The sequence below is a fragment of the Chiloscyllium plagiosum genome, unplaced genomic scaffold (assembly GCF_037043375.1).
Source record: "Chiloscyllium plagiosum isolate Xiang-an unplaced genomic scaffold, Cpla_swu_hap1 HiC_scaffold_24, whole genome shotgun sequence".
Classification (NCBI taxonomy): Eukaryota; Metazoa; Chordata; class Chondrichthyes; order Orectolobiformes; family Hemiscylliidae; genus Chiloscyllium; species Chiloscyllium plagiosum.
In genome coordinates, this window is record NW_028270162.1 from 50,467,060 (window position 1) to 50,488,289 (window position 21,230).

Sequence of the window (21,230 nt, forward strand, 5' to 3'; positions counted from 1 at the left end):
TCCAAGGACCTGCATATCCTCGATCTGCATCCGCTGCAGCCGGTGTGGCCTCCTCTATATTGGGGAGACAGGCCGCCTACTTGCGGAGCGATTCAGAGAGCACCTCTGGGCCACCCGGACGAACCAACCCAACCAACCTGTAGCACAGCATTTCAACTCCCCCTCCCACTCCACCGAGGATATGCAGGTCATTGGACTCATCCACCACCAAACCACAACAACGCGACAGTCGGAGGAGGAGCGTCTTATCTTCCGACTGGAAACCCTCCAACCGCAGGGGATGAACTTGGACTTCACCAGTTTCTTCATCCCCCCTCCCCCCACCTTGTCTCAGCCGGATCCCTCCAGCCCGGCACCGCCTTCCTGACCTGCAGTCTTCTTCTTGACCTCTCCGCCTCCATCCTACTCCGACCTATCACCCTCACCTTGACCTCTTTCCACCTATCACATTTCCAACGCCCCTCCTCCAAGTCCCTCCTCCCTACCTTTTATCTTCTCCTGCTGAACACTCTCTGCTCATTCCTGAAGAAGGGCCTGTGCCCGAAACGTCGAATCTCCTGTTCCCTGGATGCTGCCTGACCTGCTGTGCTGTTTCAGCAATAAAGTTTCAACTTTGATCTCCAGCATCTGCAGACTCACTTTCTCCTCCTAATTATAGAAACCAGTGAATCGTGTGTCAGTCACTCTTTGGAATTTACAATGAGTTCGCAAAACTAATGAGTGCAAAAACGCAAGATAATTGCTCAGTATTTTCCAGTAAACTGAAACTTTGGAGAAACTTAGAACTACTACAGGAGCTGGAACAGTTTAAGCTCAGTGAGTATGAGAGTCACAAGCTCTTGGCTTGAATTCCAATCCAGGGAGACGCACAAAATCCAGGTTAATACTCTCTAGGCGTACTGGGAGAGTGCTGCGGATCTGCAAGTGTCACCCCTCAGATGAAATATGAAACAGAGACTGTATTTGACATAAAACAATCCACAAAATTATTTCTTGAAGACAAATAGAGAGGAGTTCATCTTGGTGCCCAGTCTAATATTCATCCCCCAGTCCACATTACAAAAAAAAGTGTTACATAGTTTGTGGAAGCTAGCTGTGCATAAATTTCCTGCTATGTTTTTGAAGGTAGAACAGCAACTACTTTTTAAAAGTAATTCATTGGCTAAAATCCATGTTTGGGGGGAATTTGTCTACATCATAAAAGTTGCTCCATATGCAAGTTCTTTCTCTCCATTTCGAACCCAAGCCAATCCCAGAACATGTTGGATACAGTGCTGAAATTCAATATTACATTGGAACATAAGAACAGGAGGAGGCCATTCAGCCCCTTGAGCCTTTTCCACCATTCAATCATGGCTGATCTGTGGCCTAACTCCATAAACCTGCCTCTGGCCCACACCCCTTACTTATCTCTTGAAATACTACAATGCTCCACTCATTGAGCAATAACCCAGGGTATGGGAATGCATGGAATCTTCAGGGTCAGCCTGATCTTGTGGGCACTGAAAGTATCACCATACTTCAGTGAATAGTTGCTACTATTTAGTCTCTCATTCAAAATAGCAAAAAAAAGAAAGTTGGGTTTGCAATAAGGAGATCTGCAGAATAGAACCATGAATATACAGATGGTATGTCCGGTCTTAAAAACCTGTCCTGTTCCTGGTAAAAGGAGTTTTTCATGACTGGGACTCCCTTATAAAGAACACATGTCCTCAGTGACAGCTGCTGATAAGGAGGTTTCAGTGCTTTTAACTTCTGTGAGTGATGTCTTGACTTTCAGATGAGCTGTTAAATCAACGCCCCTCTTGTTTGCATAGGCACAAAACGTCCTATACTAGATTAGATTAGATCCTCTACAGTGTGGAAACATCCTTCAGCCAACCAGTCCACACCGACCCTCTGAAGAGTAACCTACCCAGACCCATTTCGCTCTGAATGATCCACCTAACACTATGGGCAATTTAGCATGGCCAATTCATCTAACCTGTGCATCTTTGGGCTGTGGGAGGAAACCCACACAGACACGGGGAGAATGTGCAAACTCCACACAGACAGTCACCTGAGGCTGGAATCGAACCTGGGTCCCTGGCGCTGTGAGTCACCATGCCACCCCATATTAGTATTAAGAAATGAGCAGAGGAGAGATTCCCAGTGCCCTGCCCAGCTGAATTCCATCAACAAATATCAATGAAAAACAGATTATCTGGGTTATTATCACATTGCTGCTTATGAGAGACTTATACCTAAATTGGTTCGTTGACTATCCCCAATTGCTCTTGAGATGAATGGCTTCCTAGGGCATTCCACAGGCCAGCTAAGAGTCCCCCACATTGCTGCAGGTCTGGAGTCATGTGTAGGCCAGACCAGCTAAGGATGACAGATTTCCTTCCTTAAAGGGCATTAAAGAACCAGATGGGTTTTATGGCAGTTGCTAACAGTGGCATGGTCACCATTATTGAGACCAGCTTTATATTTATCTGTTTCCCATGTATATCAGCCAGGGTCTCTGGATTACAAGTGAAATGGTATTATTACCGCACCACTGTCTCCCCAAGTTTCCTGTATTTTAATTGAGATCCTGTTTGAAGAGTAATTAACTCACAAGTTGTTTTGAGATATCCTCAGGTGGAAGCCACTAAATAAATACAAACCTTTTTGCAAACACTTCAAAAAGTATAATACTTTTCCCCCTGAAATCCTCTCAATTGGAAAAAAGTAACAAAAATTCCAGCATGTGGGCAATCGAGTGACAGGACTATCACCCTGTCACTCGATTGCAAGTCACACAGATGAAACAAAATACTCAGATTGTTTCTGTTAAAAGTCAACATGTGCTTTTGCCCTTAAACTGTCCCTCTCCATTTCTGGCTCTGTTGCATCTTCTTTTAAGGATAGCGACATCATGACCAGCAATCAGAAGGTTCCAGTCTTCGTCCAACTAATGTCTTAAACAAGACATAATTCTCACCCCTTTTTTTTAAAAAAAATCTTTTTTAATTAATCTGTTCAAAGATGTAATTACACACCTCTGGAACAGTTGGAATTTAAACCCAACTCTCCTGGTTCAGAGGTAAAGACACTACTGCTGCACCATAAACACGACAAAGCCTTTCTTCCAGACTGAAATGTATAATCAGTTCATGACTAATCTTCCAATTACAATAAAAATATTGCAATGGTTATGCTGATCATCCATCAAGCCCCTTATATTGTGCACAGATGCTAAACTGAACCGGTACCCTTTTGATATCTCATGACAATGGAAGTAAAAAAGTTAGGAAAGAGACGTAAAATAGGCTGGCGTTTCATGATCAACCATTTCACGCACAGCCAAAACCCTACCATAATCACAAGTGCTATCCTTCAGCTAATGCCAGCAATCACCTTTAAATTGCAGCAATTTTAAAATGGCCAAACATCCACATTTGTTTATTGCTGCAAATATTTAAAAGGGTGAACTCAAACTCTTGAATTGCACAGGCACTTGAGTTTGTCTAAATGATATAAAGGCCATGTCTCAAATTTGCAACATTCTATGCAGGAATCCAGGGCTCCACGCTGCAGCTTACATAATATGGGTCTCATTGACGTGTGTGGTACCTTGTCCGCCTGGAGATGATGTACCATAAAGCGCTGGCTCTCTAGCTCCTGATGCAGCTCAACCACGAGTTGGCGCAGATCCTCACTGGCTCTGCACAGTGCATGAATAGCGTCTCCTAATGTCATTTGTGTCAGGCTCCTGCAAAATAACAAGGAGGTGGGTTTCACAGAATGGACGTTCGAGCAGATCCCCTTCTGGTGCAGTGAACCTGTCATATGAGGGTCTGTGGCCATTTGCTCGCACTGATTAGACCCAAGATGTTGAAACAAGGCAAGGAACAGAAGAATAGCTGCTACCAAAAGAACTGAAGATTCTCCTGGAAGTGGGCGAGGAGAAGAATCTGCTGACATTAATTAGGACTTACTTTCCATGTTTTAGCTATCTATGACATTACACAGATTCTTTGGTTCATTGTCAGTGGTTCCTACAATGCAACCTGTCATCATTACATTGGGGTTTTAACATTCGTTGGGGAAAAAAAAGCACCCTTCAGAATTAATTTATCAGCCAATTGTTGCTTTTTTTGAGATAGAAGCAGAGCAGGAAAAGAAAGTAAATTTAAAAAATCAGTTAGAATTTTAGAGGAAAAGAGTGGAAATAAATGCATTGGATAAAGCAAAATTAAATTAATACCAATCAATAGGGGATTGAGATCAACCAACGTGAGGAAGCAGTTTGGGCAGAAGGTAACAGAGAAAACATTTTAATGTAGAAATTGCATTGAAGCGCTCCCAGGCACAACAATGCACCCCTTCTTCCTCAGGAGGTAAAGGAAATTCAGCATGTCTCTAAAGGACCCTCACCAACTTGTACAGATGCAGTGTAGAAAGCATTCTATCCGCAATCATCCCCGCTTGGTATGGCAACTGCTCTGCCCTAGACCATAAGAAACTACAGAGAGTTGTGAACACAACCCAGTCCATCACAAAAGCCAACCTTCCATCCACTGACTCCATCCATACGTCTTGCTGCCTCGGAAAATCATTGGGGAAAGGAGGGTATAGGTAGAGAGGGACTGAATGGGTCTGTTGGAGGGGAAGAAGCTGAGGGCCTGAAGGCCATCCTTGTGGGGTATGGACATGTATAAGAACTGCACGACTGCACTGGCAGCTAAAATCATCAAAAACCCCTCCCACTCGTTATTATCTTTTCCAACCTCTTCTGTCAGGCAGAAGATACAAAAGCTTAAACACACTTACCAACAGATTCAGGAACAGCTTCTTCCCCCTGTTATTAAACGTATGAATGGACCTCTCAAATTTCAAATCTAATGTTGATCTTGCTTTTTGTTGCACTTTCTTTGCAACTATAACTTTGTACTCCTTGCTCCGTTCAATCCCACTATGATCTTTTTGGTATGATCTGCCTATACAGCAGGCAAAACTAAAAACCTTTCACTGTACTTAGGTACATGTAACAATAATAAATCAAATCAAATCTCTTGTCAAACTTAAGGTGGAAGGTCAGATGGATTTGCAAAGTTGTTATTTCTGTAATCTGTATTTTAGGTCTATGGAGTCAGTATTGCTAGGAAAGAGTTTCTTGAAATTCTTCACAGGATGTAGATGACACTGGCTAAGCAGGATTTGTTGTCCATCCATAATTTCCCTGCAGGAATCGTCAGTGAGCTGGTTTTCTTGAACTACTGCAGTCAACATGAGATGGATATGGGAATGTGAGTGAATAAGTTGACTAGGGTTAACCATTGATGGTGTCAGTGACCTACCTCAGTTTACTGCAGGCTGGGCTTATAACTCTCTGCAGGGCTTGCATCTGTGTACTCTGTATTAACACTCGAATGCGTTCACATTCCACCTTGATCTCAGACACAAAGGACATCTCTGCCTGCTCCTCCTGCATTCTGGCTTCTTTCTCTTTGAGGGAAGCTTCATTGTTCTTGGCCCAAAGGATATGCAGCTCCTCCTCCATCTTTGAATTTCTCTCCATTTCTTTTTCTTTTCCCTAGGCTCGCAACAGAAGGGAGAAGCTCAGGGCAATCCCAAAGAAAATATGAAACTTAACCAGTTTTGCACAATATTAATAATGAGAGAATAATTGAGCCATACTACCTTCTATTATACTAGTAAGGATCAGACTCAACCTTACCAGGGCTTAGGACTAATAATACTTTGGATAGACACCCATTAGCATTGATTAGATCCAACATTACTAGGGATTGGAGTCACTAATACTAAGAAATATAACAACATTACCATCAATCAGATTTAACTTTACCAGAGATCAAATGACAGATTATGGTTAACCATTCTCCTTAAAGCTGACAGTCTCCAATCCATACCAATTGAATCTCCTCCCTGAGCTGTTGGATCTCCTTTACTTTTTCTTCAGTCATCTGAGTCTTCAGATCACTTATGGCCTGATCTGTCTTATGCTGGAGGGAGTGGCTGTGGACCTCCAGCTCCTGGATTCTCTGCCAATAAAACCACAATATCAGTGTCCAAATATTGATCAGGTTCATCATGGGATACTTGATGTCCAAATTGCCACTTGCTTTAGCTATTTATAGTTCTCTTGCACCCACAAGTTATTCCTTCTCAGAAGGATTTTGGTTTTAATTAGCATCAAATCAATTGCACTGAGCAGTGGTTAGATACTGGCTCAACAATAGTATGGTCTCCTTCTGAAGTCTTTGATTTCTTCTTTACATGTAACCAAATGTTGTTTTATCTCCTATTGCTCCACCCTCATTGCTGGCTTCCCCAAATAATAGTTTGCAACAATTAAACAATCTCAGACCGCTAGGAATCTTAGTAGCCCACAACCAGTAAACACTTTTCACCAGCTCCTCCCAAAGCCTAAACACCTGACACCCATATCCAACAGGACAAACGTTATCTACAAGACACCCTGCATGAACTGTGAAAAACACTACATAGGATAAACAGGAAGAAAACTGACCATATGAGTGGACAAACATCAGCTTGCCACTACCAGACACGACCAGCACTCTCTCAATTCCAACGAAACAGACAACAAAGGACACAAATTCAACTGGGACCATGTAACCATCCTAGCACAGAGACACGCCAGAGAATTCCTTGAAGCTTGGTACTGCAACTGGAACTCAATCAAAAAGCATATTAAATTGAATCCCGTATTCAAGCTCCTCAGGTACAAACCGGAAGTACCAGAAAACAGAGACACATAAATACCAGACGGGATAGATGTTTCACCGGAGGCACGCTGACCATGTCACCCAATGAGATGATGAAACGTCTGCAGAAAATCATATCAGCTCCGCAAACAAATCTACAACCTCATCCACAACCTGAGCTACAAATCTTTTCAAAAACTCTAAACTAAATCTATCCTCGGTTTTAATTGTTGCAGCATTGGTGGCTGCACCTTCAGTTGGCTTCATTCCAATCTCTAGAATACTCTCCCTTTGCATCCCTGACCCTCGATTTTGCTTTTCCCTTTGAGACTCTCCTTAAGATCTATTACTTTTCTTCTAATTACACCCTTATGAGAGTCAGTGTAAAACCTTGCTTCGTAATGACCCATGAAGCATTCTGTAATGTTTCATTACATTAATATAAGTTGTTATTGCCATTAACCTGATCTAGGAATACTTGAAGTTGATGCTGGGTGCCTGATAAGGAAAAGGTGCATTCACAGGTGTTTACTAAAGAGCAACTCTTTGCAATGGGACGAGGTGAGTTGCTTCAACTGAGATATGGACATGACCTCGTTCTGTTCTGCAATAACCATCCCATGATTCCACCCCTTAGGTTGAGACCTTGGCTGGATCGAGATGTGTAAAATTAAACAGTCGTAGCCCAAAAGGTGGTTGCTTCTGATCATTTAGCTTGAAATGGAAAATAGACCTCCAATCATGTCCCTGAGCTTCCACTGAACAGTTCACAATCGGAAATTAGTGAAAGAGATAAATGATCCCACACTGTAGTCTGCTGACATCGTAAAAAATGTAATATTTAACTAACGTTACAGGCATATTTTGCACATACACGGTGTTAAAAAGCCTGCTAAAAATTAAGGACATGATTACCATGACAACCTTTATTGCACACTGACTCTTTGAATCTGATAATGTGCTCTTGGAGCCTTAATGACAATAAGGGGAGTGTTTCACTGAAGTATCACAAGTCGATGATACAATATTTTCACACACAAAAGAAAATTATTTCTAAATCCTAGAATAACATTAATGCTTCCAAAGTTAAATCAGTGACTACACTTCTCACAGATTTAATTGGCTGTAAAGCAATTTTAGATAAACAGAAGCCTTGAGGCTACTATAAAAATGGTAAATCTTTCTTTATTGACACTTAAGAGACAAAATATTTTCATTGTGCAATTACTCATCCTCTAGAGAAGATCGGGCAAGTTGTCTCAAGAAAGAAAATGTTCTGTTTCCTTCAATGAGTGATGCTCTTTTACAGAGAGAAAATCTTATCCTTTGGAATTATGCTTAGACCCAGACATCATCTATTTTTAAGGAAAAAGCAACATAACTATGTCTTAGCCTTATTCATAAACATAACGCTTCAATCCTCTTGTTTTTAAAACATCGACTATCCAAGCCTTGCACAAATCAATTAATCTTTAGCATGCTGGCCAATTCGTTCTGCTAAATTATGTACTAACCTTCTGCAATTCAACTAATTTGTGTTGTAAGGCGAGTGAGTTTCTCCTTTCTTTCTCCAGGTCTTCGTTGGCCTGTTTAATGGCTCTCCCATTCACCTCTTCCAGAGACGGACCATGCTGTTGGAGCTGTTCTTTCAGATCTGCTTCCCAATTCTTGTTTTCAAGATCTAAGGCAATTGGAACCTGGAGATGCACATTCATGTGTATAAATGTAAAAGCAATGTCAAGAGGGAAAAATAATGAACTGGTTAAATAAAGTCAGATTCAAAGGTGAAGTTCCACGTGGACAAACAGCCAGACTGCTCAATAAGGTTACCTGGGTGAGGTATGAAGAGACGTGGGTGTTCTGGAAACAGCAGCTCTGTAAAAGCTGGCACCTTTAGCACAGGAAGGTCAAATTAATTAAAGCACCAAAATGTGCAGAAATAGAAAATGGATTTAGACCTCTTTTGGAATATTGCGTCCAACTCTGGTCTCCCTGCTAATAGGAAAGATGTTGTGAAACTTGAAAAGGTTCAGAAAAGACAAGGATGTTGCCAGGGTTTGAGATTTTGAGCTATGCGGAGAGGCTGAACAGGCTGGGGCTAATTTCCCTGGTGCGTCGGAGGCTGAGGCGTGACCTTTTGGAAGTTTATAAAATCATGAGGGGCATGGATAAGGTAAATAGACAAAGTGTTTTCCCTGGGGTGGGGGAGTCCAGAACTAGAGGGCATAGGTTTAAGGTGAGAGGGAAAAGACTTAAAAGGGACTTAAGGGGTGACAGAGGGTAGTGCATATATGGAATGAGCTGCCAGAGGAAATGGTGGAGGCTGGTACAATTATAACATTTAAAAGGCATCTGGATGGGTAAATGAATAGGAAGGGTTTAGAGGGATATGGGCCAGGTGCTGGCAAATGGTTCTGGAGTAATTTAGGATATCTGGTCGGCATGGACGAGTTGGACTGATGGGTCTGTTTCCGTGCTGTACATCTCTGTTACTATATGACATTAAACACGGCTTGCTGAAGCACAGTAGTGAGAAGTGGATGGGGTGATGGTATACCTGTTACTGGCGGCTTTGGTTGTATATGTGAAAGCTCCAGAAGGTTTCCCTTTCACCCAGGTGGCAAAATTGAAGACCTACCCTACTGAACACTCACTTCAGAACAGTTAGTCACTGTGTGTCCTTTATCCTAGGATACTCTTTACCTCTGGGCACTCACTACAAGGTCTTCATTGCACAAGCATTGGACTAAATAAAGAAGTGCCTCACCGACTCCATTGCTTCCTGCTTCAGCTCCTCACTCAGTTTCTTCATCGACTTTGCCTGACCCTGGTCCTGTTCTTGCAGGATCAAAGTTTCTTCATGCTTGTTCTAGGTAAAATAAAGTAGCCATCAGCCACAAATACATTTAATAATCCTTCACCTCACTGGCTTCATTATTGAACCACAGTGAGTGAGACCTAACTGAAGGTTATTTATAAATATTTCATGCTTTTATTCAGTATTTCCCCATTAAAACAAAACACGGCACGGTGGCCCAGTGGATAGCACTGCTGCCTCACAGCGCCAGAGACCCGGGTTCAATTCCCGACTCAGGCGACTGACTGTGTGGAGTTTGCACATTCTCCCCGTGTCTGCGTGGGTTTCCTCCGGGTGCTCCGGTTTCCTCCCACAGTCACAAAAGATGTGCAGGTCAGGTGAATTGGCCATGCTAAATTGCCCGTAGTGTTACGTTAAAGGGGTAAATGTAGGGGTATGGGTGGGTTGCGCTTCGGCGGGTCGGTGTGGACTTGTTGGGCCGAAGGGCCTGTTTCCACACTGTAAGTAATCTAATCTAATCTAAACTTTGTTGTGTATAGGTCTGAATGAGTTAATAGTGTGGAGTACCTTAAGCACCACCCATTATGATGGTATCATATGGATTTGAGGGATGAACAGTCCAGGTTCTCAAAGGAGGGAAGACTGAGTGTCTAGTCCTTCTCAATGTCTCTGTGACAATGTCTTTGTTACAGATCTCAGTGATCTGTAGCTGTTTGCTAATAAACTATATCCAATAAATTACAAGAGAGTTTCCTTGTCTGTCAAAGATAGTTTATGATTCCTCTTTGGCCTCCTAATTTCATTTGTAAGCACCCCTCCCAATCACTCTCTGTACTTCTAAAGAACTGCTCCCCCTCAACCCCCCCCCCCCCCCCCCGCCAATTTTTGAAGCTCCGTACTTAACATAATCCTTCTTTTTCTTTATCAAACTCTCAATAACCCTTGACACACAGGGTTCCCTGGTCTAACTGCCCTTGCCTTTCATTCTCACAATACTATCTTTTTTAAAAGGCTCCCAACTTCCAAATGTAGACATACTTGTAAGTAGCTACCCCTGGTCTATGTTTATCCAATCCTCTAAAATGATATTGAAATTGGCCTTCTCCCAGTTTAGACACTTAACTATAGCAGTATCCACATCCCCTGCTATATTGACATTGGAACTTGCAGAGATATGGTCAATGTCCCAAAATGTTCACTGGTTGATGTTCAACAATTTGACTGGCTTCATTCCCAAGAATTAGGTCCAGCACTGTCCCATTTCTAAAACGACTATCCATGTACTGGCAGAAAACACTTTTAGCTCACCTCGTCTAATCCTTTCACACCCAAGGTGATCCCAGATAATGTTAACAAAGTTGAAATCCCTGACAATTATAACCTTATTCCTCTCATATCTGCTCCTGTATCTCCCTCTGACTGTTGGGAGGCCTGTAGTATAATCCCAGCAAAGTGATTACCACATTTTTATTTCTAAGCTCAACCCAGATGTCCTCATTTGAAGAGCTTTCTAAGATATCCTCTCTCATTATAGCAGTGATTGTTTCGACCTCTCTTACATTCTCCTTCATTATGCCTGAAGCCTCTACACGCTGGAATGTTGAGCTATCAGTCTCGCCATTCCTTCAACCATGTCTCAGTGATTGCAACATTACTATATTTCCACCCGTCGGTCGCCCCTCTAAGCTTATCTGCTTTCTAATCAGGCTCCTTTCATTAAAATAGATATAATTTCACTTTCTGATCCTCTTATGTGCCTTATCATGCCCATGTCCTCTCTAACTAATATTCCTTTTATATCCAATTGAACCTTGCTCCTGACTTTACATCTACTCTATGCCTCACCCCCTGCCAAATTAGTATCAAACTTCGCCAACAGCACAAGCAAACCTCCCAAACAATCACATTGGTTTTAGTCAGTTATAAATGCAATCGCCATGGTGATTAGAAATGGTCTCATTTCTAACAGATTTCTCAGATATGATCCCCCCTTGATGAAGCTGTGCTGACTCAACCCTATTTTTACCACATATTTCCAAGTATTCCACAATCTTATCCTTAATAAAGGATTCTAAAATCTAACCAATGATGATGGTCAGGCTAACCGGCCTATAATTTCCTGCCTTGTGCCTCCTGCCCTTCTTAAATGAGGGTGTAACATTAGCCATGTTCCAGTCCTTTGGGACACTCTCTGACTCCAGTGATCCATGAACGATCACATCAATTCCTCCAGAATTTCCTCAGTTATCTCCTTCAGAACTATGGGGTGTGGTCCATCAGGCCTGGGTGATTCATTCACCTTCAAGCCTTTCAACTTCCCCAGCACCTTCTCTTCTCCCCCTGACTCTCTTGAAGGTCTTGTATGTTGCTGGTGTCTTCCACTGTGCAAATGGAGTACCTATGCATTTTCTCAATCATTCCCTATTAATACTTATCCAGCTTCGTTTTCCAGTAGTCCAATGTTCACTCTTAGCTCTCTCTTACCTTTATATATATCAAAAAACTCTTACAATCTTCTTTAATATTACTAGCTAGCTTACTCCCATATTTCATCTTGTCCCCTCTTACAGCTTTTTTAGTTATTCTCCACTGGTTTTTCAGGGGTTCCCAGATAATGCTCTTGTGAAGAACCTACATTAAAGGCACTATGAAAAATATAAAGTTAAAATTCACACACCACCAGGTTAAAGTCCAACAGGCCTAATTGGAAGCACACAACTTTCGGTGCGACGCTCCTTCATCAGGTGATTGTGACAATCACCTGATGAAGGAGCGTCGCTCCGAAAGCTAGTGTGCTTCCAATTAAACTTGTTGGACTATAACCTGATGGTGTGTGATTTTTAACTTTGTACACCCCAGTCCAACACCGGCATCTCCAAATCATGAAAAATATAAGTTATCACTGTTGCTCCTCAACTTACATGGGGAGGCTAAGGGAATATCCAGCACAATTGATGAGAACTGTACTAGCCCTCAGCACCATGCTAATCCTTGGGCATGAATTCCGAAAAGTTTTACTCTGGAGCAAGGTTCTCAGGAATTCTGTGCAACACTTCATAAATGGTTCAGCTCAGTGGGTCTTTGACGTGGTCTTCTTGGTACAGTCAGACGTCTTTAAGGAAGGAAAGGCCTTTCATTTATAAAGCACCTTGCCATGGCTAGCAGAATAATCCCAAAATATTTCCTGAAGAACAAATTACTTTTAATTGCAGTCCCTACTGGTATGTGAGCAAAGCATGCTGCAATCCTACACAAAAAGTCCCAATACTGGCCATTCCTTCCCTTGCCGGTTACAGTTCTTTTGGTGAAGACTAGGAAGTAGCTCAGCTCATCTTCACTGGCTCTTCAATATCCAGCTAAGCCACCGAAATAAGTGGCAGAACCTCATTTATATTGTGACAATGAGAATTTAATTGAGAGATTGAATATTGAGAGATTAATAATTGATGGCAAAACAGAATGGAGCAGGAGTGTTTTTAAATGACATGCAAGCGAGCAATCACGCATGACACAATCTGTATCATCACAGTTACAAGTTCACAGCACACTCAGCAGATAGTCTCGTCAGAACCATTAATGCAATCACATTACCTGCTCCCATTGCTTTTCCACAGCGTTTATAGCAATCTGTCGTGCGTGCTCCTCTCTTAAAGTTTCTATGGCGGAGAGCTGGGCCTCTTTCTCTGCTCTCAATACCATCACCATCTCCCTCAGCCTCAACTGCTCCAACTCCTTCTCTGAGAGGAGTTTCTCCAGGGCGCTGATTTTCAGGTTACGTTCTGTCAGCTGTGACAAAAGTTTATGAACACAGACTGAGTTGTTGGAGTTCGGGGTAGTTCTCTATCAAAATCGAAGAGAAGGAGAAACAGTGTCCTCAGTACAACAGGAAGGACTGCACTAAGAGCAATGTTAGTCATGACCTCATTTTGGCTTGTAACCTAAGCAATATTTTACTTGAGAGCCACCTTAAAGAAAGGTACAAACCATGTACTAAAATCTATTCACTGGAGGTCGTTTGTGATTGCCCATACCTAATTACTCTGAAGAAGATGGAGAGTTGTTTTCTTGAACTGCTGCAGTACATAGGGGATGGTTACACTCGCAGACTTGTTAGGAAGCAAATTCCAGGATGTTGAATCAGTAATGTTGGAGGCAATATTGTTTTAAGTCAACATGGAATGTGGCTTGGAGGGGAACTTGGAAATGATGGTGCTCCCATACCTTCATTAATCTTGTCTTTCTAGGTGGTAGTGGTGAAGCTTTGGAAGGTGTTGTCGATGAAGAAATTCACTGCAGCAAATCGTGTAGGTGGTACACATTGCTGCTACTGTTGGTACCAATTAATTAGGCTGCTTTGCCCTGGACTTTGTCAATCTTTTTGAGTGTTGTTGGCACTGCACTCATTTAGGCAAAGGGTCAGTATTCCATTACACTCCTGACTGTGACTCTGAGGAATTAGGAGGACAGTTGCACAAAGAGTTTCTAGCCTCTGACCTGCTGCTGTACTAATTTGTACATATGGCTGGTCCAATTCAATTTCTGATCCATGGTGACCCCAGGATGCTGATAGTGGGGGGTTTCAGTGACATCAATTCAGTAATGATTTGGAGATGCTAGTGTTGGACTGGGGTGTACAAAGTTAAAAATCACACAACACCAGGTTATAGTCAAACAGGTTTAATTGAAAGCACTAGCTGTCAGAGCACTGCTCCTTCATCCACTTGACAACCACCTGATGAATGAGCAGCACTTCGAAAGCTAGTGTTTTGAATTAAACCTGTTGGACTACAACCTGGTGTTGAGAGTTTTAACTCAATTCAGTGATGACACACAAGTCTTTGCTTCCTATCACAAGATGAAAACAAGTCATGGGGGCCACTCAGTCCACCCGGTGTGATCCAAAAATCTCTCCAAAACGATTCCAACTCATTAGTCTAGCTGGAAGATTATTCTGCATGTTGTCCATATTTTCAGTTTCAAATTTTCCTCATGAAAGCTGTAGCCCTTACCTCCTTGATCCCAGTATAACTCAAAGTGACGCTCCAGATTAACCTTAGCACTATATTTAATATCTTGTGTTATCTTCTATTCACCTGCAGAACATCAGTTATTCCTGCCTTTCCTCCAGCTCAATCTTTTGAAACTGGATCAGCCTCTACAGCAGCTCCATGGTTAGAATTTTACATTAAACAGTCTGTGGGAGTTCATGACCAAAGGCTAATGATATAGATGAAGGCATTAAAAGTAATATTTGCAAATTTGCTGATGACACAAAGCTGGGTGGCAGGGTGAAATGTGAGGAGGATGTTATGAGAATATAAGGTGACTTGGACAGGCTAGGTGAGTGGACAGATGCATGGCAGATGTAGTTCAATGTGGATAAATGTGTGGTTATCCACTTTGGTGGCAAGAACAGGAGGGCAAATTACTATCTAAATGGAATCAAGTTAGGTAAAGGGGAAGTACAATGAGATCTAGGTGTTCTTGTACACCAGTCAATGAGAGCAAACATGCAGGTACAGCAGGTAGTGAAGAAAGCTAATGGCGTGCTGGCCTTCATAACAAGAGGAATTGAGTATAGGAGCAAAGAGGTCCTTCTGCAGTTGTACAGGGCCCTGGTGAGACCGCACCTGGATATTGTGTGCAGTTTTGGTCTCCAAATTTGAGAAGGACATTCTGGCTATTGAGGGAGTGCAGCGTAAGTTCATGAGGTCAACTCCCGGAATGGTGGGACTATCATATGCTGAAAGATTGAAGCTGGGCTTGTATACACTTGAGTTTAGAAGGATGAGAGAGGATGTGATTGAGACATATAAAATTATTAATGGATTGGACACTGTGGAGGCAGGAAGCATGTTTGCGCTGATGGGTGAGTCCAGAACCAGAGGAGATAGTTTAAAAATAAGGGTTGGGCCATTTAGAACAGAGATGAGGAGATACTTCTTCACCCAGAGAGTGGGGGATATATGGAATGCTTCTGGATCAATGGTGCTGGAAGAGCACAGCAGTTCAGGCAGCATCTGAGGAACTATATGGAATGCTCTGCCCCAGAAGGCAGTGGAGGCCAAGTCTCTGGATATTTTCAAGAAAGCGATGGATAGAGCTCTTAGAGATAACGGAATCAAGGATTATGGGGATAAGGCAGGAACAGGATGCTGATTGTGGATGATCAGCCATGATCATAATGAATTGTGGCGCTGGCTCGAAGGGCCAAATGGCCTACTGTTGCATCTATCGTCTACTGTCTATTGACTTGACAACTGAATAGAGGCAACAACAATACTGAGCGTTTTGATACAAACCATCAGTCATGCGGCTTCAGTGGGGAGATATATACATTCCAGCATTATCATTTGAATATAGAAAATTGGTGGTGGGGGCAGATATTTTCTGAAGGCCTTGAAAGTATCAGAGGGATTTGACAGATTGATACAGCAAACCATCTCCTCTTGGGGGTTTCAAGGAGGAGGAGATAGACATTTTAGAACAAACCAGATCATACGTTGTCCACAGAAATCTGGAATTACCCATCCCAAAATGTTGCTGATTCTGGGGGGCAATTAGGCCTAACAAAACTGACTTAAGATTTGGGTAAGTATACCAAAGGATGTAGAATCTACATGGATAGATGTAGTACAGACCAGCCCTGATCTAATTATATGGTGGAGTGGGTTTGAGAAGCTCGCTGTCCAGTCTTGGTCCTATCAAGTTGGCAGCGTGGCTCAGTGCTGCCTCACAGTGCCAGAGACTCCTGGGTACAATTCCTGCCTCAGGTGACTGTCTATGTGGAGTGTGCACATTCTCCCCGTGTCTGCTTGGGTTTCCTCTGGATGCTCCGGTTTTCTCCCACAGTCCAAAGATATGCAGATTAGGTGAATTGGCCATGTTTAATTGCCCATAGTGTTCAGGAATGCGCAAAGTAGATGGGTTAGTCATGGGAAATGCAGGGTTACAGGGATAGGATGGGGGCTGGGTCTGGAAGGGATGCCTTTTGGAGGGTTGGTGTGGAGCCATCTATGGGGATTTTATGGTTTGCTACGGTAGCCCTGGCTCCTCCTGACACCTTCTCAGTGAACAGCAGTTGAAGACACAGGCCAACATTGAATGCCTGCTCTGAGGTGTCCCACAGTGAATATAAATCTAGAAACACACAGAGCATTATGTCAAGGCCAATTATGGACTCGAGGAGGCCACAATATATCAAGTCTGTATTGATCTGCATTAGGATAATCGTTGGTTTGGACTCAGTGTCCTCAAGAATACAAACAGAAACACACACTAACAAAGAGAGGAGATTGGTAAATAGTGGGTGTCACTCTCATGTGAGGGAGACACCAGCATTAATTCAGATTTACAGATATCATCTGAAGGAGTCTATGCGCACCTCAACCTTCAGAATCCTCTTCAGTTCCCTGACCTGTGATTCCAGGCTGTCATTTTTCTCCAGTAACTGAGTGATCTTGGCTGTCCTCTGCTCCAATCTCACCTCAGACTCTTCGAGTTGCTGGAAAGGAGAAAGGAAGGAGAGGAGAGAGAGCAGAAATTCAGGGAGATGCTGCTAAATGCCAGGACTGGGATAGACAACATTGACATTCCAACCATCAGCTATATCTCTTCATTATCAAGTCTAGCAACTCCAAATCAGGTACAAAATAAAGTTCTCCTTGGACCACTACAAGAAATTGAGGATTTGCATGCAGCAGACTCACTGGCCTCTTCACATGTAGCTAATATTTTCCATTACAAAGTAGGAACTATGTAGGTGTAGATTGCTTAAACTGGTGTTGCATTTTGCCCTGCTGTTGTACTTACACTTGGCTCTGCTGCTTCCCTTTAACTCTACTTGTTTGGGTCTCCCACCCTCCCGTGCTGCCCCCCCCCCCCCCCTTGCTCTGATATTGTGTTATTCCCCCTTGGCTTTCCACCCCAAGCATCCTCCCCCCTCCCCGTCACTCATGTTCTTTTCTACCCAGCTCTTTCCACTCTTCTAGAAAGTTCCCCTACATGTTGCAGCTGTTTCATCCAGAATCTGGTGCTCTGCTGCTCTGTCAGTGAGTCATTCTTTGTGTTCCTGAGCTTCCTGTCCGAATCTCGAGGCTCCTGGAAGGACAAACTGCTATCCAGTGGTTGTAGACGGGCCCTCAAGTCATCTCGCTCCTGGGTGAGTGCTGCGATCTGAGACAGTCAGAACAGAGTCACAATGATATCAAAATGGTGCCATGTTCAGGAGAAAGGAACTACGAGTGGAGAAGGATCAACAAGTTGGGAAAGGGAAAGGTAGTGATGGTCCAAGAGCAGATCAACCTCAGTCTGCTTTAGAGATGTAAGAAAGAACAAAAAAAAACATGCGAGGAAGTAATATAATAAAGCAAGTAGATAAAATGATCTAAACAGTAGCTGGTATTCCAAGTGTTATTGTTCGGATCAAAGCATACAAGAACAAAAATGTAATCAGTAATTTATAGGCACGAATGGCTGTGATCCAACATCAGATCATCAACTTTGCCACGAACTGGTTAGGGACCAGCAGCCTTTATTTTTAAAGCAGAGAGTAGCTGGGATCCAGGGAACTTACTAAAAGAATAAATCCACAAGATTCCATGATTTTGAACAAATAACAAAACTTTACTATGTAAAGTTAGAACAATAATACAGATCTTACTATAAATACACAACTTCATTCTAAAAAACAGAATTAACATGTGGTGAATGTGGGTAATATATTACAATTGAACATCCCATAGCACACAACAAATAGTAAACATGATCAAGGGAGATCCCACAGATTACTCCCTACTCCACCCAGAAATTAAAGACACGACAGATTCTCAAAATCTCATTAAATTTAACAAGGAATTACGATTCCTAACTTTTGCTGATCTGGCCTTGAAACTCCATCCAAAGAGATGTTCTGGAATGGGCTACCTCAGCAATTGCTCCTGTCCTGGGAATGACTCACTGGCAGAGCAGCAGAGCACCTGTGTTCCTCTTGGATTCTGAAAGCAGTAGCTCATAACTCCAGCTCTTCAGCAGCTAACTTTGCAAGCTAAAAATTGCCATGGGGTTTTCACTGAGCTCTAACTTGCTCAGTTGCATTAAGGAAATGCTGTTTGTGGCTTTTCAACTTCTACTCTCTGTAGCATTGGAGTGTTAATGCTTGTAGGTTTCTTCTGAGCCCCTCACAGCCTCCCCCCACCACCACAGAACCAGTTATCTTTTCATTCTCTTGGTTCCTCAGTGCTGCTTTGGAGTCCTGACTCTAACAGTTAGCTGCTTGCTAATTCCTAGAACTTCTTCCACTGTTCATTCTAACAGCACAGAACAATCCAGAGGCTCTCAACTCCTTCCCTATTGGACAGCTAAAAATCAGCAACCCTAATAATGGAATTATGTCTCTTGCTCCAAATATCTGTCACCCCAAAACGATTGTTCGGTGACCCCAAACTGTCAATACTGATCTATTAAAATCTTTGAAATAAGTATCAGGAATAAGGGTGATGATTTTAGAACATGGATCAGTACTTGGAACTATGATGTTGTGGCCATTATGGAGACTTGGGTATCACGGGGGCAGGAATGGTTGTTGGATGTTCCAAGATTTAGATGTTTCAAAAGGACTTGGGGGGAGGGGGAGGTAAAGGAGGCGGGGGAGTGGCATTGTTAATCAGGGATAGTATCACAGCTGCAGAAAGGGAGCTCGTCGAGGAGGGTTTATTAACAGAGTCAGTATGGGTGGAAATCAGAAACAGGAAAGGAGCAGTCACTTTACTGGGAGGTTTCTACAGACACCCCCCCCCCCCCCACCCAACAGCAACAGAGACGTGGAGGAGCAGATTGGGAGACAGATTTTGGAGAAGGGAGAAGTAACAGGGTTGTTGTCATGGGTGACTTAAACTTCCCTAATGTTGATTGGAACTTCGTTAGTGCAACTAGTTTGGATGGATCAGTTTTTGTCATGTGTGTCCAGGAAAGGTTCCTGACTCAATATGTAGATAGGTCGACTAGAGGGGAGGCCATATTGGATTTGGTGTTTGGCAACGAACCATTCCAGGTGTCAGATTTATCGGTGGGAGAGCATTGCAGTGATAGTGATCACAACTCCCTGACCTTTACTATACTCATGGAGAGGAATTGGAGCAGATGGTGTGGGAAAGTACTTAATTGTGGGAGGGGGAATTACAATACTATTAGGCAGGAACTGGGGCACCTACATTAGGAACAGATGTTCTCAAGGAAATGCACGACAGAGATGTGGAAGTTGTTTAGGGAGTACTTGCTGACAGTACTGGACAGGTTTGTCCCACTGAGGCAAGGAAGAGATGGTAGGTTGAAAGAACCTGGGGTGACAAGTGATGTGGAACATCTAGTCAAGAGGAAGAAGGAAGCTTACTTAAGGTTGTGAAATCAAGGATCAGTCAGGACTTCAGAGGGTTACAAGGTAGCCAGGAAGAAACTGAAGAATGGATTTAGGAGAATTAGAAAGGGGCATAGAAAAGCTTTAGTGGATAGATTAAGGAAAACCCTAAGGCATTCTATACTTACGTGAGGAACAAGAGAATGGCCAGAGTGAGGGTGGGGGCGTGATCAGGGATAGTGGAGGGAACTCGTGCCTGGAGTCAGAGGAGGTAGGGAAGGGCCTTAATAAATACTTTGCTTCAGTATTCACTACTGTGAGGGACCTTGACGTTTTTGAGGACAGACTGAAACAGACTGTTATGCTAAGAAGAAGGATGTGCTAAAAACTTTGAAAATCATAAGGATAGATAAATCCCCTCAGCCAGATGGGAGGGTGGCAAATGTTATGCCCTTGTTCAAGAAAGGGAATAGGGATAACCCTGGGAATTACAGACCAGTCAGTCACACATCTGTGACGGATAAGTATTGAAGAGGATTCTGAGAGACAGGATTTATGATTACTTAGAAAACCATAGTTTGATTTGAAATAGTCAGCATGGCTTTGTGAGGAGCAGGTCATGCCTCACAAAACTTATTGAATTATTTGTGGATGTGACAAAACATATTGATGAAGATAGAGCAGTGGATCTGGTGTACATGGATTTTAGCAAAGCGTTTGATAAGGTTCCCCATGGTAGGTGCATTCAGAAAGTAAGGAGGTATGGGATACAGGGAAATGGCTGTCTGGATATGGAATTGGCTGGAGCATAGAAGACAGAGGGTGGTGGTGGATGGAAAGCATTCAGCCTAGAGCCTGGTGACCAGTTGTGTTCCGCAGGGATCAGTTCTGGGACCTCTGCTCTTTGTGATTTTTATAAATGACTTGGATGAGAAACTGGAAGCGTGGTCTAGTAAGTTTGCCAATGACACGAAGGTTAGTGGAGTTGTGGATAGTATGGAGGGTTGGTGAAGGTTGCAACGGAACATTGACAGGATGCAGAATTGGGTTGATAAGTGGCAGATGGAGTTCAACCTGGAAAAGTGTGAAGTGATTCACTTTGGAAGGTCGAATTTGAATGCAGAATACAGGGTTAAAGGCAAGATTCTTGGCAGTGTGGAGGAACAGCAGGACCTTGGGGTCCATGCCATAGATCCCTCAAAGTTGCCACCCAAGTTGATAGGGTTGTTAAGAAGATGTTTGGTGGGTTGGCTTTCATTAGCAGGGGGATTGAGTTTAAGAACCGTGAGGTTATTCTGCAGCTCTGTATAGCCCTGGTTAGACCATATTTGCAATATTGTGT

General features: G+C 42.9%; 1 protein-coding gene across 1 annotated transcript in view; it reads right to left on the reverse strand.

Moving 5' to 3' along the window:
- LOC122562795 (uncharacterized) overlaps positions 1–21,230 on the reverse strand; it is a 50,788-nt gene that overhangs the window by 13,373 nt on the left and 16,185 nt on the right. The window contains exons 9-16 of the mRNA XM_043715994.2: positions 17,539–17,709; positions 16,919–17,038; positions 13,126–13,320; positions 9,484–9,585; positions 8,231–8,413; positions 5,901–6,032; positions 5,328–5,563; positions 3,601–3,739 (exon numbers count right to left, since the gene is read on the reverse strand). Coding sequence (XP_043571929.2) covers positions 3,601–3,739; positions 5,328–5,563; positions 5,901–6,032; positions 8,231–8,413; positions 9,484–9,585; positions 13,126–13,320; positions 16,919–17,038; positions 17,539–17,709 — 1,278 coding nt within the window. The remainder of the gene's footprint in view (positions 1–3,600; positions 3,740–5,327; positions 5,564–5,900; positions 6,033–8,230; positions 8,414–9,483; positions 9,586–13,125; positions 13,321–16,918; positions 17,039–17,538; positions 17,710–21,230) is intronic.